Here is a 13,960-nt window from a genome sequence, read left to right as displayed (position 1 = left end):
CCAGGCCATCCCTGGTCACTAGAGCTCCCAGGGAGCTTTGTCCTGAGCAGTAAAGCACCAGTCCTGGGGACACTGTCCACAGAGCGTGGGGCCCATAGTAGGTGCACCTTGGTGCTGGCCAGCCTGCCCCTGCCTGCCTCCCCATTCCCTGGGATGCCTGGCACATGCTGAGAGGCTCTGCTTGTTCTAGAAGACTGCAGTGGAGCAGTGAGGGAAGCCCCAGGAGGGCAGGCTTCATGTCTACCCCACAAAGGTCTCTCTGGTGTCCCCTCTTGTGGTGGTGAGCCCACTCTATGGACAGTGGCAGAGGTGGGGGCAGAGGTATGAGGGTCAGGCAGCCTTCTCATTTCATGTTGTGCAAGACAGGGGTTCTGTCCCGCTCAGTGCCCACAGTGAAGGTGCTGCTGGACACTGGACAATAGGATTGGAGTCTGGGCTCAGGCCTTTGTTGTCTCCGTATCTGCTCTGTCTCCTCCCAGAGCTCCCAGACAGACAGACTGTATGAGGTCAATGTAGGTATTAGGGAGTGGGCAAGGCAGAGGGTCCCTGCAGGGTGCACCCTGGTACCCCTGTGCCTTGGGGCTGCCCCCCACCCAGGAAGCCTGTGCTGACTGACTGGAAGAGGGGCAGCCTGATGCTGAGCCTAGCTGGGGGCAGCCAAGAGAGAGGGAGCCCTGAGGCCTGGCTAGCATTGCCCTGTGCCTCCTCCTCAGCCGTGGCTGTGCCTCACCAACGTCCTCCTCTCTCCTCCCTGCTGATCTGGACGCAGCAGTCCAGCCCCTGCGGGAGCTGGTGGGATCAGAGGTAACTATAGAAATAGATTGGGGGACAGCTTGACAGCAGCTATTTCTGGAAACCTGAGGCAGATGCTCTGAGGCTCCTCAATGCCGTCACTAACAAGCTGCCAGCACTTGTCGGCACAGCAAGGTCAGAGGCTGGTCACCAGCAGAGAGCCTGTGACAGATGCTCTGGCCAGCCCTGGGCCCACTGCACGCATTGCCTAGGGCTTCTCATGCTCTGGGCCAGGGTGGGGGCTTTAGGCTGGGCCTGCAAGTGCAGGGCTGCTGTACCTCCCACCCATGCAGCCCAGCCAAGGCCTGGGGTGGGGAGGAAGTGTGGAGCCAGCATTTCTGGAACGTCCTGCTAGAGCATCCTAGGGCAGTGGCCATGGGGCTGCACCTGTGGGCAGGGCCTGAGGCTCAAGTGGCAGAAACTCTCTCAGGGCTGTGTGTTCTTGAGGGTCCAGACTAGCTTTCTAGAAAATTCTTCTTTCCTAAGAACATTATCCCAGGCAGTTGGGGGGAGCATTTTCTGTCCCAGAACACTCCTGTGCACAAAGGAACAGGCTTGCCAATAGGAACAGTCCTCAGAAGCGTCATTCCTTCCTCTCAATTCCCTCCTGCTGTCCTGAGCTCCAGCCTGGCCCGAGACAAGGAAGGGGTGTGTGGGCCCTGCCCCAAGGGGACCCAGCCATTTAGGACAGGCTGATGGAGAGATGGTCAAGGTTCAGGACCCTGAGGACAGGGACACTGGTCCTTTAGGAAGTCAACTCAGGAAGGTGGGCTGAGGAATAGCTCAGCTCATTTGCCCCCAGTGAACCCGGTGTCAGCCTGAGCACCCACTGTGGCAGCAGGAGGTGGCTGGACCCACTAACCATGGTCTGTCCCCACAGACATGCCAGTCCCACAGGTCTGCTTCTGACGGTGCTGGTGGCCCTCGTCTACATGGTGGCCGTTCTGTACGAGGAGTAAGTAGGGGCTGGCAGGGCGGGGTGTCAGTGTGATTGACACTGTGCCAGGCCGCTCCCCTTAGGGCCTTTCCCTGTGGCCAGGCAAGCTCTGCATGCTTCTGCCTCCTGGGCTATGCCATTCACAGGTCAGGAAGCTCAGAGGGGACACATCCAGGGCCTGTGAGATCCAGGCACGTGGGCAGGTGGCCCTGGCCCCTTATGCCTTCACCTGCACTCTGAAGATTTCTGGGGGAAAGTGGGGATCCAGGTCCCACTGGCACAGGGGAAGGGCAGTCCGTGCTCTAGGAGCAGCATGCCTGGCCTGGGGTCCCCACCCTGGACCAGCCAACAGAAGCCTCCTCTGCCCCACAGGCCTTTCACCGCAGACATCTACCGGCAGAAGGCCTCCCGGTCTCACCGGAGAAGCTGATGGGCCCACAGCCAAAGGCCTGGCTGACCTACTGGCCTGCCCACTGCAAGTACACAGCCATGCTCTGGGAAGAGTGGTGTTGGGCCACTGCTCCTGGCTTGTGCCCAGTGTGGGCTGCTCCAGTGCCTTGGAAACCACTGCCTTGGGGGCCCTGGACAAGCTGCCATTGGCCACTGAGCCCCCCTGCCCCATTGTCCCTACTGTTCCCACACCAATAAAGACGCCCTGACCCCAGCATCCCTCCAGGTTTCTTTCCACCCTCATCCTTGTCCTCAGGGGGAAGGAGTAGGCTCTGGGCTCCAGGAGGGAAGGGCAGGGCCTGGGATGTCCCTTGAGGGTTCCTGGCCGGGCAGTGCCTTCCTCTGGATCGTCCCAGTGCTGTGAGGTGGCACCACTGTCCAGGCTTCACAGAAAAGGAACTCAATGGGAAGGCATCAGTGATTCTTCTGGCTGTGGCACATCTTCACCCCTAGGTAACCCCCCCAACCCCAACACTCCCAGGACACCTCCTCACTGTCCCTTTCCTCAAGTGGATCCAGCCAGAGTCTGTAAACATGAGGGTGGAGTTGTGTAGATGTGTCACTATGTTGTCCCTGGCCACCCTAGTCTAGTTGGGGAGAAGACACTGTCATCTAAGAGTCACCACCCAGCAACTGGACATGCAGCGTCCACAGGGCGCCCACATGAGCTGCCAACCAAAAGGGCAACAGGGAAGCCCTGTGAGGGTTGGGGCATGTGCCAGGCAGGGCTCAGGTGACCCCAAGTGTCAGGTCAGGAATGGCTGAGGGGACTACAGAGGTAGCCAAAAGGGAACCTTCTACCCCTTCTCACACAGGAAGCATGGCCACTTCCTGTCCTCAGGTCCTGGACTCAGTGGGGTGATCATCTCTGGGGTGCCAGACACCAAACATCAGGCCAACATTCCTCTGCAGGGTCTCTTCATTGGCCCCAGTCAGGGGCTCCCAGAAGGGCTTGTGGGATCAGGGCTCTAGAGAGCAAGGCCTCTGCCTGTTTCATCCCCACCCTCCTCCATCTGTGACCTTAGGCCCTCCTTTGGCTCCTGGACTCCTCAGGGACTGCATGGGACAGTGTCTGGGGGCTGTCCTTTTTTAAACATCCCCAGTAACTGTCATCCAGGCCCCAAGGTCATGGCTGGATTGGACATTTATAAAGTGCCAGGGACCACAGTGTGCACAGGGCCACAGTGGGAACTCCTTCCAAGGAAGCCTGGGCCTCCCCTTTCAGCATCAAGGGTGGGTGCCAGGAGCCTCATTGGCTGGAGTCCTGGGCCAGAGCACAGGACAGTGGCCAGACTGTCTGCCTTGAACTCCTCCCTTCCCCCAGTGCCTTCAGTGGAGAGGGTGATAAGACCACTGGGCCAGGCTGTTCCTCACCTGCGTCCTCACCACCCCAGGACATGGTAGCAACTTGGTTCTGTGCAGATCTTTGCCAATACTGTTCTCTTCTCCGAACCTTCTTCCATGCAGTGAGGATGCTTGACCAAGAGAGGCTCAGCCTGGGTGGCCTCCCAGTCCCTGGGACACGGTCCCACCTGTGTCCCTGTCAGCCCAGGACCCACTGTGCCTGGCTTTATTTTTAGGCACCAATTGCTCAGCACCAAGCTGTGTGTGCTGGCAGCATGGGGAGGAAGCCTGGGTTCCCTGGCAACAGCCTGGCTCAGCCTGGTGGGGTTCCTCTGGTAACTCCCCACCCTCAGTCTTCTGCTGACCTCCCACCCACCCCTCACCATGGCTGGGTTCCACCCACATACACCACCATCCCCTGCCAAATGTAGATGGCATCAGGACACCCATGACCCTATGTTGTCCTCAAGATACAGTCTCACCCCATTAACTTGGGAGTCCAGCTTCCTTCTCCCCCCAGGGCCTGGCCCGCTGCAGCCCCTTCCCTTCCACTTGGGAGAACTCAGATCTCAGATCACCTCCTCATCTACCCTTGCTGCCCCCTCCACCTGGAATGATCCCCCTTCCATCCATCCATCCCATAATATTAAGTTCTTCTATGAACCAAGTACTGAACTCAGCAATGACCAGTTTTTAGGCCCTTTCCTTGGGGGCACACCTCCCTTTTGGAGCACATTTTATGTCATTGTTACCACATCCTCAATCTCAGGGGAGCAATTCTTGCTGGTGAGGTGAGGTCTGAGGAGGTGGCAGCGAGATGAGGTGGGTGAGGGAACAGAAGCTTTCCAGCGTGTGCCAAGGCCCCAAAGCCCGGGGAGGGTCCTGGGTTCTGCAGCAACACAGTGGGGTCTGACTGAATAGCAGGTGACAGGGTCCCTCTGGCTGCTGGGTGGGAGCAGGTTCTACAGTGAAGGGGGCCTTAGGGTGAGGAGATGTCACTTCATACTTTATTTCAAGGCTGATTTAACCTCCTGAGGGAGATATGATTCCTGTACCATACATACAACTCACCCATTCAGAGTGAACCATTTGGTGGTTTTTAGTTCACCCACAGGGTTGTGCAACCATTGCCACAGTCACTGTGAAACATTTCATCACTCCAAAATAAATAAATAGAAGAAAAGAAACCCCCATACCCCTTAGCTGTCAGCCCAGGGCTGTCCTCCGGCATTAATGAAGCACCAATCTGCTTCCTCTCTCTGGATTTGCTTATTTTGGACGTTTCATACAAGTGAATCACAATATTTGTCCTTTTGTGTCTGACGTTTCATTTAACATGTCTTTGAAGTCTGCCCATGTTTTCTCATGTGTCATTATTTGTCTTAGTCTGGTTTTTGTTGTTGTTGCTAAATCTGAATACCACTAATTTATAAAGAATAAAGGTTTATTTGGCCTCCTGGTTCTGAAGGTTGGGAAGTTCAATATTGGGTGGTGTGTTAATCAGCTTTCCATCACTATAACAAAATACCCAAGATAGTAGACTGATGAAGGAAAAAAAGGTTTACTTTGGCTCAGACTTCTGGAGGTTCTAGTCCATGATCAGTTGGCCTTATTGCTTTAGACCTGTGGCAAGACAGCACACTGTGATGGGAGCATATGGTGGAGCAAAACTCACCTCATGGTGAGGAAGCAAAAAGAGAACAAAGGAAGGGGCTAGAGTCCCCAGTCACCTTCAAGAGCACACCCCAAAACCTAAGGATCTCCTAGTAGGCCCCACCACCATCCTGGGATCAAGCCTTTAAAACACAAGCCACTGGGGGACATTCAACATCCAAAATACAGCAGGTGTCTGTGTCTGGTAAGGTCCGTCTTGCTGGTGGAGAATTTGCAAGGTGACACAGTATCACCTGATAAGACAGGCCATCCTGGCTCATGTCTCCTGTTATTATAAAGCCACTGTCCCATTGGATTAGAGCCCCACCATTTTGGCCTCATTTAACCTTAATTACCTCCCAAAGGCCATGTCAGCTTTTCAGAGTACCTGACAAAAACAACTTGGAGGAAATGCTTATTTCGGTTCACAGTTTCAGAGGTACAGTTATGGTTGGCTGAATCCTTTGATGAGGCAGGACTTCATGGTGGAAGGGCATGGAGGAAAGCTGTCACTCATGGCAGCCCGAAGCAGAGAGGAGAAAGAAGAGACATGCCAGTACAAAATACAAACCTGTGACCCACTTCCTCCAGCCACACTACCTGCCTACACTTACAACCAGTATAATAGTCCTTCCAAATGATCAATTCAGCAAATGGATTAATCAATTGATTAGATCATTTCACCTCTGAGCATTTCTGTATTGTCTCACACATGAACTTTTGGGGAACACTTTAATATCCAAGCCATAATAGCCCCCCACCCCAAACACTGTAGTTTAATTAAGTTTCTGCTCTCAAAACCTCCCAATAGGGATTAAATTTCAGCACATTTTTGGTGTGGCATTCAAACCATAGTGATACCTCTTTCCTTTTAATTGCTGAACAATATTTCATTGTATGGACAGGACACTTTTGTCTATCCATGCATCAGTTGATGGACACTTGGCACCTGTGAACCATTGTAAATAATGCTGTGAACATTAGTGTATAGTTTTGGTGTGAACATATATTTTCATTTCTCTTGGGCATACACCTAGGAATGGAATTTCTGGATCATGCAGTAACTCATTTGACATTTTGAGTAACTTCTAGACTGCATCCTATAGTGTCTGAATCATTTTACATTCCCATCTCAGTGGGATTTTTTTACTGATGCATTATAGTTGTACATAATGTGGAATTTGTTGTTACATATTCATACACGCACACAAGATAACAATATAATTTGGCCAATATCATTCCCCAGCACTTCCCGCCTCCCTCAGTGATAATTTTAAAAAATATCAATGTCAGCATATCATGGATCTCCTGGTTGGCCATTTCTAATCCTGTCCTATTATGATGGGATTTTATTGGAACTAGTTTTGCACTTGCACAATCAATAGGATTCACTTTTCCACCAGTGTAGCAAAATACCTGAGATTATCATTCTAAAAGAAGGAAAGGTTTATTTTAGTTCATGGTTTCAGAGGTTTTAGTTCATGGTCTCTTGTCTCTATTGCTTGACTCTTTTGCTTTGGGCCTGGGGTGGCACAGTTTATGGTGGGAGTATGTGGAGAGGAAACCAGGGCCCCAATAACCCCTTCAAGCCATGCTCCCAGGGACCCAACTTCCACCAGGCCACACCTCCTACAGGCCCAACTACCCCCCATAGCACTTTGGACTGGGAACCAAGCCTTCAACACGTGGATCTTTGAGGGACATTCTAAATCCAAACTATAGCAGGGATAATGAGGGAAGCTCCAAGGGACATGTGATTGACGTGTGGATGGATGTCCTGTGATGGACAAAAAAAGCCAGACGCTAAGGCAAAAGTAATCTGGTAGTAAAAGCCAGCTTAGTTGAGGGGGGTTGTCTGGGTGGGAGTACAAGGCAGACTTGGGGGCTGGACATGCCTCTATATATGTGATGGAGTCAAAAGGTGCATATGTACGTTGGCTTTCTTCAAGCCATTAACTTCAGATTTTTGCATTGTACAGTAACTAAGTTATGTCAAGTGCAACCATGCAGAATGGCCCATTTGAACCATTTTTAATAAAGACAGTACTATTGTATGATTCCAACTAATACTTCAAAAATTTTAAGAGAAAATGGGACAGATTGAATAGGAACTGGTCAGAAAATGATCAGACAGCAGAATACATCACACCCAAAACCTAAGAAGTAACATGATAGTGGAGGTGTTTTAGCCATGATGCTCAGGTTGGGCCTCCTGAAGAGGTGACATTTGAGCCAAGCAAGAGGCAGCAGATTGACAGAAGAGTTCTCCAGGCATCTGGAAATGACAAGTGCAAAGGCCCTGAGGCGAGAACAAGTTTGGTGTGCCCCAAAGCAGCATCTCTGAAGCACTGAGCTATGAAGGGGTGTCAACCACTAGGCACCTGGTCCCATGGGGGGCAGGCCAGGGTTTGAGGTCCCCTAGGTACTCAGACCAGGCTGTGTGGCCAACATTTCCTGCCTGGAGCACCATCTCTTCACCCCCATGACCACCCTTAACATTTGGTGGGATGCTAACCGTTCCCCTTCCATCCAGAGCAGGAACATTGCTGTACCACAAGTAAGTGACATTGACGGATAGTTCCCAGTCTCATCAATACTGTTCATAGTCTCATGTCCCAAGCATGCAGGAAACAATTATCTGTCACACAACAGCAAGTAACCACAGGTTTCTAGAGACATATGAATTGCCTAAACTGAACGAGGAGGACATACACAATTTAAATAGATCAATTTCAAGTAATGAAATAGAAGAGGTCATCAAAAGCCTATCAACAAAGAAAAGTCCGGGACCAGAGGGGTTCTCAGCCGAGTTCTACAAAACCTTTAAAGAAGAGCTCATTCCAATACTCCTCAAAGTATTCCATGAAGTAGAAGAGGAGGGAACCCTCCCAAACTCATTCTATGAAGCCAATATCACCCTGATACCTAAACCAGACAGAGACACATCGAGGAAAGAAAATTTCAGACCAAAATCTTTAATGAACATCAACGCAAAAATTCTCAACAAGATTTTAGCAAATCACATACAAAAATATATTAAAAAGATAGTGCACCACGATCAAGTCGGTTTTATCCCAGTGATGCAAGGTTGGTTCAACATCAGGAAATTAATAAATGTAATTCACCATATCAACAGACTTAAAGTCAAGAATCACGTGATTATTTCCATAGATGCAGAAAAAGCATTTGATAAAATAGGCTCGCCTTCATGCTCAAAACACTAGAAAAAATAGGGAGAGTGGGATCATAATTCAACATTGTAAGGGCCATCTACCCTAAGCCCATGGCTAATATCATTCTAAATGGTGAAAAATTGAAAGCATTCCCCCTAAAAACTGGAACAAGGCAGGGATGCCCTCTTTCACCACTTCTGTTCAACATTGTTCTCGAAACTCTAGCCAGAGCAATTAGACAGACCAAAGAAATTAAAGGGATACGAATAGGAAAAGAAGAACTCAAACTACAAACCTGGACAACATAAAAATACCAAGTTGGCGGAGGGACATGGGAGGTGGGGGTGCTGGAAGCTGGGGAGCACACATGTGCCTCTCCAGAGCAGGGTCAAGGTGCCATGGAGCCGGTTATGTGGGTGAGTCCTGCTGGGCTTTCAGACCCCAACCACCGTGATTGATCAGCTACCGTAGAGTCTGGTCTAAAGCCACAAAAACAAATCCAGGAAGAAAAAAGGAAAACTTGAGTTTGCAGAGAAAGTCCAGAAGTGGGAGGTGGAGCTTCTGTCTCACTGGGAGTCTGGCAAGGGGATATCAGCAACAGCAGTCCAGCTGGCCTTTGGGTGTGACACAAGAGGCCCTGCCTTTTCTGTTCCTTTCACTCTGGTTCAATCTGGTTTGGAAGAGAAAAATCCTTTTGAGAAAGAAAAGGACCCATCTGTGTTAACAGTGTCATCCACCTGCTTCTGAGAAGTGAGGTCCGGAGTCCTCGTGCCCTGCCAGCCCCAGGCGCTGTGGGGCGCTCAGGATGGGAGAAGCAGAGGACTCCGCTAAGTGAATTGGCTTATCTGGAGAAGGAATCCCCCAGAACCCAGCACTGTGGGGGGTGAGGTGATGGGCCCAAAAGGCAGTGAACACCACGCACAGGAGCCCTGAGTTCTGCACAGGTGTGGCTCCTTCTCACATCCTAGGGTAGCTTGCTCCCGATGGGGAGGGGGTGAAGGGACAGGGAGTATCAACAGATATAAGAACTAAAGATCGTGATGGGGAACCAGCCCCAGCTGGGCAGCCAGGTACCTCCTGCATAAATTGCACCGGGAATCAGATCCAGGTCAAGGACTGTTGACATTTCTTAGATCCAACTGATGAGTCCTTGGGTTTCCACTCTGTGATGTGGCTTGAAACATGTGACCTCAAAAGTGAAACCTGGGAGAGAAGCCAGAGGATTCTCTGCATGTTGGTACCCCGCTTGGCTGAGAAATGAGCTGGACATTGGTAGTAGCCCCTGTAGCTGGAGTCATTGTGGAGGAATAGGGGTGTGCAGAATCACAGGTCTCTGAGCTGACCAGTTGGCCCTGGGGTTTGAGCCTGTCATAGTTACTAGCTTGGGTACTCCAGCAAGTCACTACCCTGTGCCTCAGTTTCTTCAAGTGCAAAATGGAGAGATTAACAGTCCTACAACTCAAGGACTTCCTGGAGGAAGGGCAACATCATCTAGAACAGGCCTGACATGAAAGAAGCACTCCTGGGTCGACTCTGGGGGTGGATGCTTTGCACCACTCCACAGAGACAAGGAGATTATACTGGAATCCTGGGTCCTCAGAGGGGATAGCTTTGAAAGCCCTTCCTGAAGGGTGGCCCTCTGTGAAGGGACTGGCACCCAGAGCCCAACTGATGGGTGTTGGGATAGTTATACTCTCTGGGTTTCTCCCAAATCGGATGCAAGTCAAAATAACACAGCCATACCTGTCATAGCCAGGAGTAATGGCTTCTTCAGGAGCTCCAGGCTGGAGTGAGTTAGCTCCAGACAGCCTATTTCTGGGCCTTCTAGGAGAATCAGCCCACTTCTGGTTACTGATCAACCTGCCAGAAGCTGCCAGTCTCCCCTTCCCTGGGGCCTCATGGGTCATTTACTACACATTGTTATTGTTATGATCAGGTCCTGCCCTCCTGGAGTGTTTGCACTTTTTTCATCCACAATCACAGGATCACCATCTTCCAGAGGAGGAAACTGAGGCCAAAGAAGGCAAGAGGCTGTGGGGTGCTCGTACACCTCTTCTGTGACTTTGTACCCCAGTTTCCTCCATACCAAATGGGAACGTTAGTCTGCAGGACTATAAAGGCCCAAAATGCCAAGGGGGAGAGAGGCTGGGATGCTCGCCTAGGCCGGTTCAAGGAAAGGTGAGACTCTGGGTCTTTGGGGTCAGGGACAGGAAAGGGTGGGGGCTGCCCCTGGCTGAGAACTCTTCCAGGCCACAGAGCATCTCTGGTTGGGAGAAAGGAACGGGTTATCTGTACCAGAGCGCCGGAGTCCTCAAACCCCACCTACACTCCCTGATCTGCTCTACAGCCCTGTGACTCTCGCCCTCTGGCTCCCTGTGCTGCCAGCAGGGTCCTCTGCTGCCCTCTGGCGGCCTGAGCGTGCAGCGCGGGCCTCAGCTCAGGAAGCTTGCAAAAGCCACTACAGTCGGGCCACCAGCTCCAAGGAACAAGCACCCGCCTGAGCGGAGAGGGCTGGCGTTGAGGGCTCTCATCCGAAGACCGAAAGAGATGCAGTACGCTCAGACACCCAGAAAACGCTGCTGCTATTGCTGGGTTGTTATCGTTATTTTCTGGGGAAACTGTGGGTTTTTTTTTTTTGGGAGGTCCTTGCCCAAAGTCACAAAGTCAGGCACAGCCAGGACCAGAACACTAACGCCCCTGCAGCCGCTGTGCCCAGTGCTGTGGAAAGCGCAGGGTTCGTACGTCCTTAGCCCCAACCCGGACTCAGTTTCCTCTGCGCACCCACTGGGCAGCAGCAGTGCAGTTGTCTACAGAGGTCGCGGGCAGGAGGGGTGCGGGGAAGTAGAGGAGGGCGCCCGCGGGGCGTGACGCACTGAGGCTGGGAGGGCACATGGTGGCGCGGGGCGGGGCGGCCCCTCAGGCTGCATATAAAGGCGGCGGCGGGACGCGGAGAGCCAGAGCGAGTTGCCTGTGCCCGAGAGTTAGAGGCAATCGGAGCCAGACCTGAGCCCTCGCCTTAGTCAGAGCCACAGAGGATCTGCCGGCGAGCGGAGCCCAAGCAGAGCCCTCCGCCGCCCCGGTGTCTCCACTCTCGCGCCCTGCGTAGCCCTCAGCACTTCTCTCGGTCCCGCATCCGCCCCCGGCCCCTCCGCCCAATGAAACTGGCGGCGATGATCAAGAAGATGTGCCCGACCGACTCTGAGCTGAGTATCCCGGCCAAGAACTGCTACCGCATGGTCATCCTCGGTTCGTCCAAGGTAGGCAAGACGGCCATCGTGTCGCGCTTCCTCACCGGACGCTTCGAGGATGCCTACACACCCACCATCGAGGACTTCCACCGCAAGTTCTACTCCATCCGCGGCGAGGTCTACCAGCTTGACATCCTTGACACGTCCGGCAACCATCCGTTTCCAGCTATGCGGCGTCTCTCCATCCTTACAGGTGAGCTGGGTGGAGGGAAGGGAAGGTCGTGGGCGGGGAAGGGAAGGAGTGGGGACCCCTGGTCTAGGATAGTCCGGCGAGGGTCGGGCTGGCGGCGCGGTCTGCGCGGGTCCCACTTCTGCGCGCTGAGTTTTGCGCTTGAAGGGAACAGCGCACCCCGCTCGGCTGCTGGAGCCTCTTTGGCAGCCGCCCTCACCTTCTCCGCCCTCTGCCCCTGCCTCTCTGCAGGAGACGTTTTCATCCTGGTGTTCAGCCTGGACAACCGCGACTCCTTCGAGGAGGTGCAGAGGCTCAAGCAGCAGATCTTGGACACCAAGTCTTGCCTCAAGAACAAAACTAAGGAGAACGTGGACGTGCCCCTGGTCATCTGCGGTAACAAGGGGGACCGGGACTTCTACCGCGAGGTGCAACAGCGCGAGATCGAGCAGCTGGTGGGTGACGACCCCCAGCGCTGCGCGTACTTCGAGATTTCGGCCAAGAAGAACAGCAGCCTAGACCAGATGTTCCGCGCGCTCTTCGCCATGGCCAAGCTGCCAAGCGAGATGAGCCCCGACCTGCACCGAAAGGTGTCGGTGCAGTACTGCGACATGCTACACAAAAAGGCGCTGCGAAACAAGAAGCTGTTGCGGGCTGGCAGCGGTGGCGGTGGCGACCCGGGCGACGCCTTCGGCATCGTTGCGCCCTTCGCGCGCAGGCCCAGCGTGCACAGCGACCTCATGTATATCCGTGAGAAAGCCAACGGCAGCAGCCAGGCCAAGGACAAGGAGCGCTGCGTCATTAGCTAGGAGCCCCCACCGCGCCGACGACACAATCCAACGAGGACTTATTATTATTTTTTTTAAGTCAAGTTTGACGCCTGGGCCAGCGGGGTGCACCCCGGGCCGCGAGCGCACGCGGACTGGTTTCTTCCCTTGGAGAAATCCGGCCACGCGCACTGGGAAGGCGCCACCAGAGAAGAGATGGTCATCTGCTCTGGAAGGAAGAACTGGCAAAGACATGGACTCCCTCACTTTTGAACTTTGTTGGCGTCTCTCATCCTCAACAACGTGGATGGTGGCCCAGCAGAGGGGGTATTTGTCAGAGACCAGAATGAGAGTAGGGAGGGGGTGTGAGGTTCATTAGCCACTGTTGGGCGTCAAGTAACTGGTCCTCCCTGGCTTTAGCTTGAGGGTCAGGGCCATTGGGGCATTATCCTGTCTGTGATTTCTCATTGCCCGTCACAGCTGGCCAAGGCCGCTGTCCTCCGGAAAAAACTGGCGGGGGTGTGTGGGTCAAAACATAGCCAAGAGACTTGTTTACATATGTGTGTGTGAAGTTGCACAAAGGAAAAACATAAAACTTGCACTTTAATAGTAGTTCCGGTCAACATGAACATGAACAAAATGCTTTCCAGGTGTTTATACTGTGTGTGTGTGTGTGTGTGTGTGTGTGTGTGTGTGTGTGTGTGTGTGTGAAATCTTTAAAGTTATTGTTTTTTTAATATAAAATAAAATAATTTAACATTGAAAACAAGACTTTGTTTGCTTCTAGAAGGGAGGCTGGGTTTCTGCTGCAGTGACTTTGGACATCACCATCTCCAGAACAGAACCCTGCCCGTCTAGAAATAGCTTCAGGCCTCATGGGGGAGGAAACCAAAAAAGTTCCAGATGATGGGGATTCTAGAAAACCAGGACAGAGGATTTCAGGGATCTCCCTAAAAAGATCTTTCTAGCCATCTACCTGGGTGATCTTCTTTAGGCTGTGTCACCTTGGGCCTCATTTTCTGAGTGAACAATTTTTTTTTTTTTTTTTTTTTGCAGTGCTGGGGATGGAACCCAGGGCCTCATGCTTGTGAGGCAAACACTCTACCAGCGGAGCTATATCCCCAGCCCCTGAGTGAACATTCTTATTTCCTCTTTGGCAGAACTGATTTCTCACTAATCATAGGGCAGACCCAAGCTACAGAGGGTTGTCAAACTTGAAATGCAGACTGTTTGACCTGTCACCCAGCTTAGCTGTCACAAATAAGGAAATGGAACCAGAGTGACACACCTGGGAGCAGGCTCGTGCTGGACCCTCGTCCTCTTGCCCCAGAGTTACATGACTGGAGATAGTTAAGATCCTACAGCCTCGAGCTCCTCCTGTAGCTTCCAGAGGCACTTGCTGACCTGGGCGGGGTCCGGCAGCCCTC

At 52.5% G+C, this 13,960-nt stretch overlaps 2 protein-coding genes across 6 annotated transcripts in view; both read left to right on the top strand.

Annotated features, from left to right (window-relative positions):
* PEMT (phosphatidylethanolamine N-methyltransferase) overlaps positions 1–4,990 on the top strand; it is an 87,921-nt gene extending 82,931 nt beyond the window's left edge. For all 5 annotated transcript variants that reach the window (XM_079133804.1, XM_079133803.1, XM_079133808.1 and 2 more), the window contains 2 exons: positions 1,673–1,747; positions 2,102–4,990. In XM_079133804.1, the coding sequence (XP_078989930.1) occupies positions 1,673–1,747; positions 2,102–2,159 (133 nt within the window). In that variant the 3' untranslated portion in view covers positions 2,160–4,990. The remainder of the gene's footprint in view (positions 1–1,672; positions 1,748–2,101) is intronic.
* Positions 4,991–11,322: 6,332 nt separating this feature from the next.
* Positions 11,323–13,254, top strand: RASD1 (ras related dexamethasone induced 1). The gene is made up of 2 exons (XM_079132393.1): positions 11,323–11,790; positions 12,019–13,254. The coding sequence occupies exons 1-2, from the start codon at positions 11,505–11,507 to the stop codon at positions 12,573–12,575; spliced, it is 843 nt and encodes a 280-aa protein (XP_078988519.1). The 5' UTR covers positions 11,323–11,504; the 3' UTR covers positions 12,576–13,254.
* Positions 13,255–13,960: the final 706 nt, after the last annotated feature.

Source organism: Sciurus vulgaris, assembly GCF_902686455.1.
Source record: "Sciurus vulgaris genome assembly, chromosome: 3".
In the NCBI taxonomy this organism is placed as follows: Eukaryota; Metazoa; Chordata; class Mammalia; order Rodentia; family Sciuridae; genus Sciurus; species Sciurus vulgaris.
This window is presented reverse-complemented; position numbering and strand designations above follow the sequence as displayed.